Here is a 17,446-nt window from a genome sequence, read left to right on the forward strand (position 1 = left end):
CTCCCGACAACCTAGGAGACAGAAAATGGCCTTGTTTTGAGGGTGATGAAACTGAGACACAGAGAGGCGAATTCAAAAAGCTAACAAGTGAGGGAGCCAAGTTCCAAACCCAGGCAATTTGAACCCCTAAGCCCGTGCTCTTCAACACGAATGAATAGGAATTTGATGCACCATGACACGGAAGCAACTGGCTTACCATATTTACCCCTGGTGACTGAGCGGAGTGCTGGGAATCTGAGAGCAAGGACTGTGCCGTCGGTGAGGATGAATGGTAATGACATTACAGGTGTTGCAGAGAGTGGGTGCTGCCCATCAGGAAAGTGGAACCTTTAGAAACACTTCATTTGATTTAGAACCAGGAACTCCTCCCTTCATGGTGATTCTGTGCATTAAAATGGGAAGCATTCACATGCTGTCGATTTTGTCCAATTTGCTACATATGTTGAATTACAGACCTTAGAAGACTCTGGTCTGTCTGTCTCTCGTTGGCTCTTCCCCCAGTCAACTAAGAGCACAATCTCATGCAATTTGAATATCAGAAGTTTCCCCCAATTCTGCCTTTTGGCCCCAAATTATATTATCCCTAGATATTTAAAGAGAATGTGTCATTATATTAAGCATTTAGGGAACAGAGCTTCCTGTGCATCGAAAACTGTTCTACTGTGACACTCCCATGGAAAAGGTGAACAGCCAGACATTGTCCTCCTTAAGTTAATCTTCATGTATTTGAGGCAAGGTATGCATTTTCAGACTTTTTTTTCTTTTTTGAACTTAAGAAATCCAAGCCTTCCCTTTAGTCTTTCTTCATGATTTTGCGATTAGTTTCCATCTTTAATGTGGACTTCAGATTTTTCAGATACATGAAAAACCATATAACATATGGTTCCCACACTTACTCCATCCTAATGGAATAGTATCATACTTTCCTGATTATAGTAAACACAGAACTGCAAAAATTTATATTTTAAATGTTACGTAATTTAACATCAAGGGTACATTTTTCAGAAATATATATTAATTGCTTTTATTCAGAATTAGTATAAATATGTAATATGTCAAATACCAAAAAGAGTTGCTGAATTTGGATATCTGACACATAGCAAAAGTTTGTTTTCTAAATGTTGATTTGTAGTTATTGATATTTTGGAATAGGAGTGGTTTTTCAATCTAAAAATGTCTTAACTGATCATTTTTTAGTCTTTTAGTTTTCCCAAAATCTTGCATTTTATCATTTTGCAAGATAGTGATTAATGAAAGTATCAAAGATTCAAAGCATTTGATTTTGCCATTTTGATAAATTGCAATTTTAAATGACATATAAATCACGTAAATACAAACCCTACTCAGAAAATAATTTTTAAAGTACCATGATTTTTATATGACCTTGAAGTTGCAGTAATGTATTGCATAACTTTTCAAGAAAAGTCACATAGAGGAAACCTCATATTTTCTTAAATTTATTAGTGCTCCTTGGTGGTCTAAATTGTTGGGGGGTTTTTTCAAGGTTTCTTTTCAAAGCAATAATCTTACTTAATTGTTTAATGTTTGTTCTCATATAAGCCCATTTGAGTTCTTAGAGTAACAATAGGAAATATTTAATGGCAAAAAGCAGTGAAACATGGCTACAAAACTCAAGTATCCTAGTGTTATATTTCGATATAATGATGTGAAGATAATGCTTTTAGCTGCATGACCACCATATTAACCACACATCATAAACAATAAATTTGATAAAAGAAAGAGGTCAAATTCATTAAAAACAATTTTGTACCCTTTGCTGTAGTTAAGCATTTATTTTTAATATTGTGATTTTCTTTCATTGAAAGGACCCTGAATCTTCCATTTTCTGACAGGACAAAAAAGACTTCTCAAGCCACAGAGGTATAGACCAAATGAAACTATCAAGGGAACATGCTTTATATTTCTGGGTTTAATGTTTAAAACAAAATGGTCAGACTTTATGCCTCAAAGATGTTAGCTTTAAGGATGGTAAATGAAATTATATTAATCCATTTTATTTTATTAGTTTTCCAATTAAAGATTTAATATTCCTAATAATTCCATAAGAATTTACTTTTATTCTTACAAACATAAGAACCATTAACTCTCTTAAGACCTTTATTAATAAACTATGAAAAATTATTTTTCTTCATCATAGACCAAGTCATTCTAAGAAAGATATTTCCAAGCTGCAAGACAATAGAAGGATATCTTCTTTTTCCTATTCATTAAGTAAAATTAATTGGGGGGCTTTGTGGAAATTACTAGGTTTGCCCAATATTTATCAATTTAATATATACTTTAAGAATGATCCTATGAAGGAAATCCTTGAGAGAATATAAGATGGGAAAAATGAAACTCCCTGAACGTAAATATTTCCTTTGTTCTTTGGGTATGTGTGTATTTTTGAATGGATATGCATTGTCTCATACACTTTTTGCATAAATTCTTCCTTAGTTTATAATTGCTTATCCAAATTTGAACCTAAATTCAGTATCTTCCAATCATATAAAGGTGTTGTACTACTCAGTATTGCTCTGAGGTCATTGTCACAGCTATTTGTCAATATCAAGAATGCATATGCTTTTATCATAAATCTTGGAAGTGTGCTTTTAGGTAGAATTTGTTTTTGGTAGGGAGGAAAGATCATTGTAGGATCTACATCAGTATCCTTAGAGAACACTCAAATGTTGGGGTTGATTTCTAAAGAAATCACTTTATGTTTAACCTTATAGTATATGAACCCTATATGTATTTGTTTAACTAAGAAAAAAAATAATATTCCCGTAGTGGCCAAGTGCATATGTTTCGATTCAAAGATAAAATCTCGTTACCTCCAGTCTTGCAAATCATTTATTAATAAGCCATTGGTAATAGGTGCTACCTAAATCTTCTGAAGAGATGTGGAAGGATCTTTATCACAGCTATTTGGCAAGCCTGGTGCCAAAATATGCCTTTCCATGCCTGTCATTTTCTGAAGTCTAAAAGTTCTTTGAATGGTAGGCAGCAGGATAATACCTCATGTACATAATTTAAGTGTATTCCTCATCCGATTACAATGTAGGGCTACACATTCTGTATTTCAAAATAACATTCCCTTCCAAAATCTTACGATTTTACAGGTCAGTTGAATTTGAGGATGACTTTTACCTCTCTATCCATTGTAATAGTTATCTTTTATTCAAATAGCATGTTGGAATTTACAAAATGATTTTACATTCTTTCTTATCTAAGCAACCTTATGAGAGGGAGCAAAGATGCTGAGAAGTTTTCACTTGCCCCATTAAATAGCCAAGTAAACCCCTTGAAAGGATTCTTGAGTGTTCTGCTCTATTTTGGGGTGGTATATCAGTTTTTATGTATGTTTCACTTAAAAATCCAGAGAGAAAAATAATAATGATGATGATAAATAAATAATAATCCAGTAAGAAATACCACTTCCCTCATGTTCAAATAATGATTTATTTAATTATTTTAAACCCCTGCTTAACTCACAAAAGTATTTGGGTGTTTCACATTGAAAGGGACAGGTAAATTAAAATTTTAAAGCAGGAGAAAAAAGAAAGGATCACAATAATGAGGCAGGGAAAGAATAAAGGAGGTTTGGAGGAGAATGGAAGTACTCTACAACAGTGGTCATGGGCTTGCAAGAGCTAATTGTGTTCGTCTGCTCGCACCAGTCAGTGACATCAACTTGCCGGTTTGAAATTGGCCATAGTGAGAGTACTTACACCATGGAAATATACACAAATCAGGAACTTTTTTTCCAGATAGTCAGTGTATCAGCACATTGCCCTAAAACTAATTTTACCTTTGTGTTAAAATAACTGAGTTATAACCTTCCTTTTATTTCCTCATAAAGCTTCGGAAATTTAAGTAAGACTGTTTCAGTAATGCTTCAAGCCATGAACAATGGATACTGATGAGGAAATACAATCTATCCATTGTTTGTTCATTTCTTCATTTAGGAAATCGTTGGTGGGGCAGTGTCACATAATAGTTGACATTATTTGTCCTCCAATCGCAGACAATCTCTGCCTTGCCACTTCTGGTTGTGCATTTTGGGCAAATTACTCAAATCCTCTATGCCTCTGTGTCCTTATCCAGAAGATAAAGACAATGACAAAATAGTATTAAACTCCAGAGTTGTTACAGTTTAAGGAAGATAATGCTTGCAAATTACTTAGCATGGTCTCTGGCACATAGGAAGAATCCATTCTGTTACCTTTTATAACAAGGCTTCCACTGCAGATAAGAGCCTTCCTAAGACACCAAAAGACCAATCCCCGCCTTCAAGAGGCTTGCAGTCTACTGGAGAATTGGTCTAGTTCCTAATTTACATATCTGACGTTTTGCTCTATCTAACAAGGCAACTGCCCCGTATTTTATCCATTTACAGTTCAATCTAAAAATGTGTACTTTTTCCAATCTAAGGTCTTAACAAGTATTAAACCTCTAGGTTGTAAGAGCACAGTTTAGTGTAGCTACAAAACTTTTTTTGATTGTCATCTTTATTCATTTTTGATTCCCATGAATATTCTTGTAGTTTTTGTCAAATGCTTGTTAATTTATTTTCATGTAACCTAAACACACAGCATAAATCTTTGCTTTCTCTAAATGCCTCCAACATCTCTGTAAATTTTCCTTCTTCAAAAAAATGTTTAGGGCCAGGGTTTTGCTTTTGAGAATTGATACTTTTTGTAGTTTTATTATTTTGTTATTTCAAATAGATGTTTCACACAGTTTAATTTATTGAGGCTTTTTTTTTTTTCTTTTAGAGAGGATGTTTTGGAAAACTGAACTTTGGAATACCATAGATATTATTATCCTTTGACACCTAGAGAGAAAATTAGTCCCTAGTGTTCAAGCCGTTCCCCGGTATCATACTGGATTCCTTGGGCAGCATCTATTACCTGTTCCATGGCAGCTCACCACAGCCTGGACAAGATAAAAGGTCCAAAAGTCAATCTGCTATCTCGTATGCCGTACTGTCTCGAATATCACAGCTCAAATAGATAAAAAGCTTAAGGGAAAACAGAAATATGAAATTTCATTCCATCTGACATAGTTTATATAAAATAAATCATATACATACACACATACAATATTATGGCCATAATAGTTTTAAAGTATTTAATTGAGCATGTTTCTACGTTTTTCCCCGTAGGTGTTCAAAAGAACATTAGTATTTGGAATTAGAAACACCTCGGAAGCTGGATTTCTAGAAAAGAACCACTTCTAGTATCTTTCCTCTGTGTAGGTCATAACTTAAACCCAGCATGACTGATTTATTTTGTTTATGTTTGAAAAGAGTGGGGAAGAGAATTGTTGAGGAAAGCTAGTGGTCTAGCGGTTTCCATCCAGAATAGCTCCCATTTGTACTTTTTCAGTCTGTTTTTGCATTCGCTTCCGAAGATAAAATGTACAGTCCTAAACACAGATTTGCCATGGACCAATTGCTACATAACAGAAATCATATACTTCATGAGAAACTTCCTACAAACTCTGAATTGCGGGGTGTCCTCGAACAGCTCTCCAACCTCATTTGAAGCAGGACAGATTTCTTTGTCAGGGGAGTGTGGTAGAGGTGAGCTGGGGTCCTGCAAGCATTTGAAAATCGCATATACTTCTTGGAGAACTAGAACAGTGGGTGAATATAATGAAGCAAAAATGAGGCCCTGAAGAGATAAAACAGTGCCTTGAAGAGCGTTCAGTTATCAGGAAACCAAGAGAATGATTGGAGTAAGTTAAAAACATATCTAAAAGAAAAGCCAAAGCTGGAAAAATAGGGGACATTTTAAACAAAAGAAGAAAACTATTATTGTTATAATAGGTCCTCAGTATATTGTGGCTGGTTTCATTCTCAGAGAATAAAGGTTAAAAAAAAGCCAAAGAGTGAATAATAAAATGACACAAGATATTTTTTAAAAATGTTAATCTCCAAGTAAGATTTATATGACACCAAATGTTTCCCAAGTACTCTTTAACTTCAATTTCTTCAACAGAGTTGATCATGACCCCAGCAAGGAGGAGGAGCTAATGAACCTCTCAGATTTTTCCCGGAGTGTTTTCTGACACCAAATGAGAGTTTCTTTTCTCACACCAACCAGGTATTCAGCACCAGCTGGGTGTCCAACAATTTCATTTCTGATGCTAACTACCCAGAGTTAGCCCAGACACTACTGACTAAGGGCTCAGTCCCACAAGACTGCCTCCACTTCCGGGACTAGCAGCAAATAGGGCGCCTCGGCTGCCCACATTTCTGCCCAGCTGAGTACAAATTCAGGGGTTCCCATAAGCCTCCCCTTGGGCTTACTAACTCACAGAACCCAGGAAATTGCTTTACTGACTATTACCAGTTTATTATAAAGTCTACAATTCAGAAACAGCCAGATGGAATTGATGCGTTGGGCAAGGTATGGGGTGGGGGGACATGGCGCTTCATGCCACCCCCCCAGCATTTCATTATGTCAACCAACCCAGAGGCTATCTAAACCCTGTTGTTTTATGGAGGCTTTATTATGTTTGACTGATTAAATCATCAGACGTGATTGGTTAAATCATGTGCGCTGGCGATTGAACTCAACGTTCAGTCTCTCTTCCCTCCCCGGAGGTTGGTGTGGGGTGGGGGCTGAAAGTTCCAATCTTCTAATCACATTTTTGGTTCCTCTGGCTACCAGCCCTCCTCCTGAAGCTATCCGGGGCCCACTGAGAGTCACTTCGTTAGCATAGATTCAGGTAAGGTTGACAGGGGTTTATTATGAATAACAAAAGACACCCCTGTCATTCAGGAAATTCCAAAGGTTTTAGGAGCTCTGGGCCAGGAACCCAGGACAAAGACCAAATATATTTTTCATTATACCACAAAACCAAATCATGCAGCCCCTCTTATAAGCTAACTCAGGGTCCTCAGGGAAGCGACTCCTTCTGAGACCAAGTTACACTATTGGAACTACTGAAAAGCATGGCTTCTCATCTTTCCTAGGAGTTGTGAAGAAATTAATACTCTACAATATGTTTCGAAAACTCATGAACAAAACAAAATAATACAGTTTTAGTGAGCTTAAAATCCTCTAGTTAGTAGAAATGGTTTGTCTACATTTAATTTTTACCTTCTTTGCTTCCTGGGATTAACACGGCAGTTTTGCTTGTGACTCAATTCATATGTGTCCACGTGTTACCTGATGTTCTCCTTCTCCTCCTCCTCAGTTCTGAAAGGTGTTCTTACTTCATTTTAGAGGGTGGTGGTGGTTCTTTCGTTGCTGACAGCTACGAGAGGGGGCTTGCCGTGACCAGGCTTCGCTTAAGTATCTCTATGAATTTATAGATGAACTTCACTTCTCGCTTTCAGGGTGCTCCCAGTAGAGCATGGCCAAGATGGTTCAGGTCAGAAGTACTTTGGATCCTATTTTGAAAACAGATTAAAATATCCATGTGGTAGGCAGAATAATGCCCCTCCCCCAAAAGATGTCCTCTTTTAAAGTAACATAATCCCTGGAATATGTTACTTTACATGGCAAAGGGGAATTAAGTTTGCAATGGAACTGAATTGCTAGACTGCACCTAGGGAGATTATCCTGGATTCTCTGGGTGGGCTCAGTGGCATCGCAAATTCTTAAAAGTGGAAGAGGGAGCAGAGGAGGTCTGAGTGGTGCCAAAGAAGGAGGATTCATGCCTGTTACTATGGGCTTTGAAGATGGAGGGAGGAGGACAAAATCAAGGAATGCCAGATGGCTTCTAGAAGCTGGAAAAGAAGAGGAAATGAATTATCCCCTAGAGCCTCCAGAAAGAAACACAGCCCTACTAACCCATTGATTTTAGCCCAGCGAGACCCATGTTGGATGCTAACCTGCGGACTTTAAGGTAGTAGATTTGTGTTGTTTCAAGCCACTAAGTGGTAATTCTTTTACAACAGCAACGAAAAATGAATACATCTGGTATTGTACTTGAACTAACAATTCTCAAACAAACCTACTTCTCATTTCTGAATAGCAAAATTTCCAGTCTAAGAGAAGCAAAGGTTTTTGCACGAGAAGGAGCCCACATTGGCTTCCAAGTTCTCTTGTTCCTTTCCTGGGGTGTAGGAGCACAAAATGTAGATATGTGAATAACAATTAAGAAGGGAGACCTGCCTCCTACTAAAAAGTACATATTTTACAGAGAATTTAAAAAAATACCACCACTCTACTCTTATGTTAATTCTCAGAAACTCCTTCATTATTAAGAGAACACCAATTCTACTAGAGGTCTTCATTCATACCTGTGTCATATGCATAAAACAAATTGGAAGATGGTCTTGTTGTTTGCAGAAACTCTACCTCGTATTCTTCATGTAATTTAGATTTCATAAAACCAAGCTTTTTTCTTTTCCTCACCAAGTTTTAGAGTGGGAAACCTTGGGTGCTAATATACTAATTAGCCTGTGTGTCCAAAGTAACCCAGAGTATGCATTTACTCCCTTTCATACTTGTTTTTTGGGCCATGCACATTTCTAATAGAGTAGCAAAGTTTAACCCTCCCCCTCCCCCGCACCCAAAAATCAGCATCACGAAGAATTATGGTGAGAATGAAACAACTAAAAACTTACTTTGTTATCTGACTTTGTTATCTGTTTTCATGCATACTATTAGCTTCTGAATGACAGAGAGACTGGTTGTTATTAATTGTCTCGTCTTATCCCTGGTGCCAGATACAATGCCTAACACATGGTAGGTATTTGATAAATATTTGTTGAATGATGTCAAATACAAACTTTTTTTTTATAAAGACTGTATATAACAAGGCATATCTTGAACTTAGCACTGCATTATTTAGTTTAATTTACATTTCATTGCTTTTTCAATACCATAAGGCCATTCTGTAGACTACCAACTTGAAGCTAGACACCTGCCAAAGGGTCACTAAGAAAAACTATGCAGAAATGAGAAATGATGCTTTAGTTCAGTGCTGCCCAGTCTTGTTTCCTAAAATACATAACTCAGCATTCCCTGAAAAAGATTAAGGCAAATTTTAAAGATAGAAATCAGAAAAAAACTGACTTTAACCACACTGAAAGTATGAAGGGAATGTTTTGTTTAAAAATCGTAATGAAAGACCATGCCCACAATTTCTTAAAAAAGAATCATTATATATATATATAATATATTTATTGTATATATTATATATATTATATAATCATTTTACCATCACCTCTCTTTTTCTAATAGATACTTCCATTTTCTTCAAAGAAGAGGAATATTCTTGGTCAACTGGTTAGAACTTTGATGTGTTCATCAGGGAAGAGTTTGTCCCAAAACTATAGGACTAGATCTGATCTTGTCCTCACATTAAAGTTATCAACACTCTCAGTTTGGGGTTTTTATCTCTCTTCTGTTGACCCTGTGAAACTGCTCCTGAAAGCTGAATGGTAACTAGAATGGCAGTTAATTACTTAAAGTCTCTTAGGAGAGTTGTATGATTTACTCTGAAACATGGGTCCATTTAAAGTACGCAGGGACATTATTTTCAAATCATTCAACTACCTGATTTTGAAAAGTCATTTGTGCTTGGTGTGGTGCTGCCCAGACGTTGATGCAGTTTGAGAAAGCTGAGCAAAGGGGGAGGAAGTGTCCTGTGGTAGGTAGCCTATGATGCTTGGGTGAGGTTTCAGTCACTGAACTTAAAAAAAAAAAAAAAAAAAGCATTACCCCCCAAACTGAGAGAACCCTAAAGCATTATTTGTAAATTACTTGCCCATTTCTAGTGCTGATGTTCATCTCTAGAAGCACCGTGTACGCGTCAAGCATTCAGTATTAATAATGAAGCACAGAGTATAATGGGAATGTTTTTGATAAATCGCTGCCTTTCACCTGAGTCACGATAAGTGTTTTGCACATCGGTCAATGTTTCCAAAAGTATAATGTTAGAAGTCAGTGTCTTTTTGAAAGGAAGGGCTCCCTGGACCGAGGCTCTTCCTTTCGCCATTCTATGAATTGTCTTTCTCCCTTTTCAGCCAGCTTGACTGAACTAATCACTAGAGGTTCATTCTCCCCAGATGCTCACTAGAAACAATTTGATACTTTGACATTTCTGGAAGCAGTGCGTGATTTTCATTCCATAAAGCTACCCATAATTGAGGTGAAAGGATGGGAAGGAAGAGGAGTCAGTAACACCCGCCCAGGGGCTTTCCCCTGAGCCTGGAGAGCTGGTCTGTGGGCCCGCCCGGCCTCCAGGCGCCAGTGCTTGGGGGTTTCAGGCGGGGCTGTGTCCTGGTGAAGACTATAGTTGAAGCAACCAGAGAGCCCAAGAGGCTCTGGTGGTGTTTCTGGCATTGTAACCTCTAGCAGACCCTGCCCCAAAATTAAACGTGAATGCCCAATCAACCTATTTCTCTATATAGATCTTGAAAAATGGCCCATACCTCAAAGATAGGTTTGCACTTGAGAAGTAAATCATGATTTGTCAAATACTTTAAATAGACAATGTAACTCTGAAGGCCAGTTCAAGCTAAATGTGAGCCTATAGCTACCTTAATCTCCTGGCAGAGGTGGTATATGTCCCCTTCTCAATCTCTGAACATTTAGGAGTCATGTTACACTACATAGTTTACAAAGCTAATTTCGAGAGACACTCTAGCATATTTACACAATACATTAAATTTTTCATCAATATAGTTAAGAATGTGACTATTTCTCTGAAATAACTTAGAAGTCATTACTCATGTTTCTAAGCCAACCAGATCACTACTTTGCACCTGGAAGTTGACTTTAAAAATACGAAATCCTATGTAATAAACAAATGTAAATCCTACAACCTGAAAAATCAGCATTACAGACTTTTTTAAATTGCATTTTAAATTTATTTTCTTGTCATTGAGATGTCTCATTCTGTTTCCATATTGGGAACTTCAACACATGCCAGGGATGTGCCCACATTCATTGACGAGACAGGTGAATCTCTAAAGTGAACAGTTGTCTTCCCTCACTTGCGGATTTGTTTAAATCTCTTTCCCCATCTTTCTATGGTGCATGAATTCTACATTCCTAATTCCTGAAAAGCAGTTAGCACAGGTTTAAGCCATGCCGCTTTCCAACTCAAATTGTGTCTCAGATGATTTGATTAAAAACTACAAAAGAACTACTTTCAGCAAAAGCTTCTTATAGTGGAACACAAATATTTGTGAAGTGGACATAACGTACTTACCCTGCACTCACAGCTTTAAAGTGAAATACACTCGGAAGAGGAATTAATCACAAACTAAATCCCACCCCTCGGCTTTTTTATCCATCTGTCAAAGAGGTTTAAATGTGTTTTTCTACAATCAGTCCTTAGTTATGCATCCCAGCCTTCAATGTCTCATAACAGGAAATATTTGTTTAATGAAGATATAAAAAAAATAGCAATATCCAATCAATACTAAAATCACTATAAGATATTCTGAAACATAAAGGCTCATTTTCATTGCTCGTAGTCGTTAGATTCTAGGTCCATACCCTTCAATGAGATTGTTTTGACTGAAATTCATCCTAAGCATCTTGTGACATACAAATGAAGAAGTTGACTTTTTTGACACTTGAACCCTGCTTCGGTAGTGCTGGGATATTTGCACCCACTTTAGTATTTACACGCTCTTAAAGTTGCAATGTCTCCACTTTGGATGGCATATATCTGAAGCAGTTTTTCCCTAATCCAAGAGATAAATCAAGCAAGTTTACTTTAAGTGAGCTTTTATGCCCAAAACTCTGAACCCTTCCATCCATGGAGAATCCAAACCACACAGAGCTCTTTGCTTTGGTAGTAACACAGGCTCTTCGGGGGGAGAATAATAGCATGAGAGCGGTTCCACGGCTGGGCGTGAGCTTGTGAAGGAGTCACAGTGTTGGAGACTGTTGCCCTCCTGTTAGACTTCTGAGGGGTCACTTCCAGCTGCTCGCCACAGGAGACGCGGGGTGTGATGCGATCGCGTGGGTAAAGGGAGTTACTGGCAGCAGTTGCTTCATATGGTTTCCACCAGTTGGGATAACTCCTCAGACTGCAGAGAAAGCGCTCCCTGGCTTACTAGAATTTGAACTTTAAGTCTCTGATCTAGACAATTTCAGATACTTTAATTTCAATATAGAAATCCCTAGACTACTTGCGGGATGAAACAAATGCTGAGGCTATATTGAGTTTCATCAAGCTGAATTAGCAGAAAATAGAGATAAAATGCCTTTCTATTTAAGAACATGATGATGTTTTAATTGTTACAGCATTTGGCATGCCTAATGTATACAATCCTTGACATTCATATAATAACAAAGAAAGTTGTTTGGGATCCTTCTTTTATTTCCTAGTGTCCCCTTTCCTCTCTAGGATTTCTCCCACCCCCCATGCCAGCCCTGGTTTTTAGCTCTCCTCCCATTTCTCCATGCTTCTATAAAGCAAAGCTCTATGCTGTGAAAGATACATGTAAAAAGACCTCATTCCTATGTAGATAGGCCAAGGCTGCTTATTACCTAGTTATGATGAACAGACCACCATCGTTGTGACAACTGATGTGGATGCCTCCAGGGTAAAACAAAGGTTTACATATTACACAAGCAATTTCACTGTTTTCTAAACATATTGCCAAGACAGTGGGAGTTGGCAGCCCACACTGTGTTTTAGGTTTGGGAGACTTGGATTAGAAGTGACTGCTTGATTATGAACCTTTTTATTTGTCTTCTATGAACTACAAGCAACCTAGTAACCCGGCAAAGAATTCTTCATAGCACTTAAACTTGTCCTCCCAGCTTCCCGAGATTGCATACACAAATTACTTGACAAAAGTGGTGTAAGGGTCTTGTGCATCGATAACCACACAAGACAATTGTCTTGTTCTAACCCTTAAAGAGTTCCGCAAAGTGAAATGTTTTATAATCCTTTTTTGTGCAGTAGGCAAGGAAGAAAAGAAAAGCGTTTGGGCAAAGATTATCCAGAAGAAAGAAAGAGACTCTTTTGGGGTTCCAGTTGAAACACAATAAAGAACATAATTAACTTCACGATTCTTTGTGTTTTTCATTTGACTGCAGGGAGGAGATGAAAGAGGTCTGCTAAGCCTTGCATTCCATCCCAATTACAAGAAAAATGGAAAGCTCTATGTGTCTTATACCACCAACCAAGAACGGTGGGCTATCGGGCCTCATGACCACATTCTTCGAGTTGTGGAATACACAGTATCCAGGTATCTCTAAAATGCCCTGCGGCATAAATATTTTTCAGTCTTATTTTCTCATTATCTCTTCCTAATTATTTTAGAAGTTAAGGTGACAGTAATTAAACCACAATCTCCATCTTGCTGAAAACCGCATATGTGTCCTTAAGGAGGACTGAGAGAAATGGTAGCTTTGGCACTTTTCCTCAATTATCTTTCAGCTTACATGCTCCTTCTGAAACAGAAAATAATGTCATTTATCGGAGAATTTTTATTAGATTTATTTGAAGCATATGTTCCCTTATTTCCATGCTAAGGAAATATCCCCTATTTGTGTACGGTTTACTTTGTGGTGGGTTCGCCTTACATCTTTAACAATTATGGTATTGCTTCCTCCCCACAATGTAGAAAAAATCCCCATCAAGTTGATTTGAGAACAGCCAGAGTATTTCTTGAAGTCGCAGAACTCCACAGAAAGCATCTAGGAGGGCAACTGCTCTTTGGCCCTGAGGGCTTTTTATACATCATTCTCGGTGATGGGATGATCACACTGGATGATATGGAAGAAATGGACGGTTTAAGGTAAAAAAAGAAAAAAAAAAGTTCCCCTTGATGTTAAAATGTTTTAAGTGCCAGCCAGGGGAAAAAGGGTCAGAACCAGTGAGTTAAGAACTGTCTTTGAAAAAAAAAAAAAAGTACTGTCTTTGAATTATGTCGCCTTGGTTAAATATTTAACTTGTATAAAAGGAGGAGGAATTCAGTCATATGCTGATGGTATTTTTGGAAGTCGCCGTCCCTAGATGCTCGGAAGTGCATGAGTGCCGCGTGGGCTGCGGGATGCACAGCCCGGGGACAGTGGCAGCCCCGCGCGCCCTGGGCGGCGGCTCGTGCGCGGTGACCCTGCAAGTCCGAGCGCGCAGCCACAGTGCAGGCTGGACTCGCAGGGTCCCGCGGCGCTTTTGCACGCGCACGGAGTGCAGGGATTGGCGAAAGGTAAAGAACAGTGGCACATGTGACACACTACTGATGCTGCAGCCTTCGGCCGCTATGGAGCTGCCCTGCGGTGCTGCCTCTTGTCCGAAACTGACCTGCTCCTGGTTACGTTTCCCACGATTTGGAATTTGTAACATTAATAATTTCGTCTCAGAGGAGGGGATGATTCTTTGGACTGTACCGCAACCTCCCACATTTGGTTTGGGTGAAATACATAACAAGAGCAGAAAACACTGAACCTGTCCTCCGATTTCTCAGTGATTTCACAGGTTCGGTGCTTCGGCTGGATGTGGATACAGATATGTGTAGTGTGCCTTATTCCATACCGAGGAGCAACCCGCACTTCAACAGCACCAACCAGCCCCCCGAGGTGTTTGCACACGGCCTGCATGACCCAGGCAGGTGAGAACGCAGTCTATCCCCTCGCCTGCTGTAAAGCCAGGCCAGAAGTGGAGAGCTGGGGAAAGGAAAGAGGGGTCCAGGCACAGAGCCTCCACGGGTAGTGTCCAAAATCACACCAGCTCATTATCTGAGCACTCTTCTATTAATGTGTGAAGCAGACGGAGAAGGTGGATGAGACACATGGAAAAGAACAAATTCATGGAGAAAAATGGCCTTGAGCTTCTAGAGTGTTATTAGATAAACGCTGTTGGACCAGTGTGATGATTAAGACTTCGGTTGTTCAAATTCGGAGAGATAATAAACCTTTTAAATTTTCTCCTTAAACCCCTTTAAATGAAATTTTCCATACACATTAATTTTTTTTAATTTTTTAAATTTATTTTAAGATTTATTTGTTTATTTGAGAAAGAGAGGAGAAGAGGGGCAGAGGGTGAGGGAGGGTCTTAAGCAGATTCTGCACTGAGCCCCGAGCCCCACACGGGGCTCCTTCACACCGCCCTGGGATCGATACCCTGAGATCACGACCCTGAGGTCATGACCTGAGCGGAAAGCAAGAGGTGCCCCATTTCCATGCACATCAGATGGGGGTAGTAATAGCTACTTTGCAAGGACGCGATAATGATTTACTACGAATCTAGAGGTAAAGCACAAAGCAGAGTGCTTGACACACATGGTAAGTTTCAAATCAATTACAGTTCTTATCATGGCTTTACTTAACCCACGATGACGCAGTATCAGTTCATAAGGAGTTGAGCTCAATGTTAACATTTTTTCACTTGAAAAAAAATAGAAATACTAAAGGAATTCAGATTGACTGTTTACTATAATGAACTATAAAGAAAGGAGCACTAAGATGTATGTAGAGTGAGAAATTAGGGGTACGCTTAAAAATGCTATGAAGTATAATATAGCAATTCTATGATGAAAGCTTCATCCAATCTGTGGTCTCTTATTCATACTGTGGGATATTTGGCCACATTCATTCATTTACTAGCTAAGTTATTATTGCTATTTAATGTTTATTGAGTGTTCACTATGTGCAAGGTGAGTATTTCTCGAACTTTTTATTTTTATAATCCCTCATGCCCTTCATCTCCCCTCCATCAAAGTCCAAGTCTACAGTTCATTTCCTTTTTGGCATCTCAGCAGATCTTAAAATCTGTGCGACAGGGAATACTTAAGGTGGGTTCAGGATGTGGAGGAAACTGTCACATTCCATTCCTATAGCTCAGAACTTGCAGATACCACCGCAAAGCCCCACTTTGAAGTCGAGCAGCCTGAGTCACCACAGTCTCACTGGAGCTTTCGTGCAACCTTCCCGGGGGTCCTGGACCCTCAGTGCAAAAACACACGGTGAGGCGCTTTGGAGACCTTGCGTGTGGCAGGACGCCTGTGCCGCGGAGCCTCACCTCCTCCGGCAGCAGCGGGCTAAAGGGAACTCGTGCCTCCCTCCAAGAGCATTCCAAGCAGAGAAAGATTTCATAAAGCAGAAAGGAAACTAAAACAATTATTGGCTAAAAGTAAAGCTGCCTTGTATTAAGCACCTCGGTGCAGAGTACTGAACTAAGTATCTCATGCACATTATCTCATTTTTGCCTCTCAGTGGTACTCGGTGGTAGCTGGCATTGAGCAGAAGGCATAGATATTTCCCATATACCCCCTGACCCCCACACAGGCATAGCTTCCCCATTAGCAACATCCCCTACCAGAGTGGGACGTTGTTACAATGGGTGAACCTACACTGACACATCGTTATCACCCAAAGGCCAGAGTTTCCATTAGGGTTCACTGGGGGTTGTACATTCTATGGATTTGGACAGATGTATAACGACATGTACTCACCATCTGGTATTGTACAGAGAAGTGTCACTGTCCAACCTCTTTTTTTCCATAAGAAACCAAAGGTTAGAAGGGTCAAGTCATTCTCAGTGGCCACAATATTCAGCCAGAGCTAGGCCTGATGGCACCCACCTTGGGGAGACCTGGGCTTTCCTTCCAGGTTTGCTCTTTTCTTAATAGAAAGAGGTCAAACCTTCTTTTGTCATAGTTTCTCCATCGTTAAAAGGAAGACGGTATGGGAGAAATTTCTCCGCCTGTATGGATCTAGGCTCCACCTTAGGTCACATCACGACTGTGTCCTGTTCCCTGCCAGGCATTGTACTCTGTGAATCATTGCATTAAAGAGGACAATAAAGGGACTGTTGCCACAGAACAACTAACTCGCCTTTGGTGGGTCAGGCTTATAGTTTCCCTATTATGAACGGGGTCATTTGGATGTGACAGTTTTTGTCTTGTAGTTGTTGTTACTGTTGAGATGATTGCTACATACGACTCCACATCTCTTAAGACCCAGAACTTACTCTCAGGTTGTTTTGTTTTCTAGTTTATTTAATAGCCGCAATGGTTTGGTTCAGTTGTCAAGTCATTAATGTATTTTGTTGACCTAAAACAGTGATTCCCAATGGGATGATTTTGCCTCCAGCGAACATTTGGCAATGTCTAGGAACATTTTTGGAGGGGTTCATGCTACTGACATCTAGTGGCTGGAGGCCGGAGATGCTGCTAAACTTCCTTACGGGCCCAGCACAGAACCTTCCCTCTCCTCCACCTTCCAGTCCCCTGCTCAAAGAATTCTCTGGCTCAAAAGGCCGATAATGTCAAAGTTGAGAAACCTGAAAACAATGCAACACTGTTTTCCACATTTGTGAGAACTTCAAAAAATTGTATTATACAGCTTCATTCTTCCCCCAACCCAAACTCCACATGTCCAGTCCCTCATGGACTTACACATTCAACAAATATCGAGCCCCTTTTATATTCCTGGGTTTGAATTAGGTAACAGAAATACAGTGATAAAGAAGCTGGGCATGGTCCCCGTGCTCATAGGCTTTACAGCCAATG

The 17,446-nt window shown here is 39.2% G+C and overlaps 1 protein-coding gene across 2 annotated transcripts in view; it reads left to right on the forward strand.

Annotated features, from left to right (window-relative positions):
* HHIP (hedgehog interacting protein) overlaps window positions 1-17,446 on the forward strand; it is a 91,812-nt gene that overhangs the window by 42,937 nt on the left and 31,429 nt on the right. For both annotated transcript variants that reach the window (XM_026499417.4, XM_044384342.3), the window contains exons 5-7: window positions 13,029-13,180; window positions 13,559-13,732; window positions 14,402-14,545. In XM_026499417.4, coding sequence (XP_026355202.1) covers window positions 13,029-13,180; window positions 13,559-13,732; window positions 14,402-14,545 — 470 coding nt within the window. The remainder of the gene's footprint in view (window positions 1-13,028; window positions 13,181-13,558; window positions 13,733-14,401; window positions 14,546-17,446) is intronic.

Source organism: Ursus arctos, unplaced genomic scaffold (assembly GCF_023065955.2).
Source record: "Ursus arctos isolate Adak ecotype North America unplaced genomic scaffold, UrsArc2.0 scaffold_11, whole genome shotgun sequence".
Taxonomy (NCBI): Eukaryota; Metazoa; Chordata; class Mammalia; order Carnivora; family Ursidae; genus Ursus; species Ursus arctos.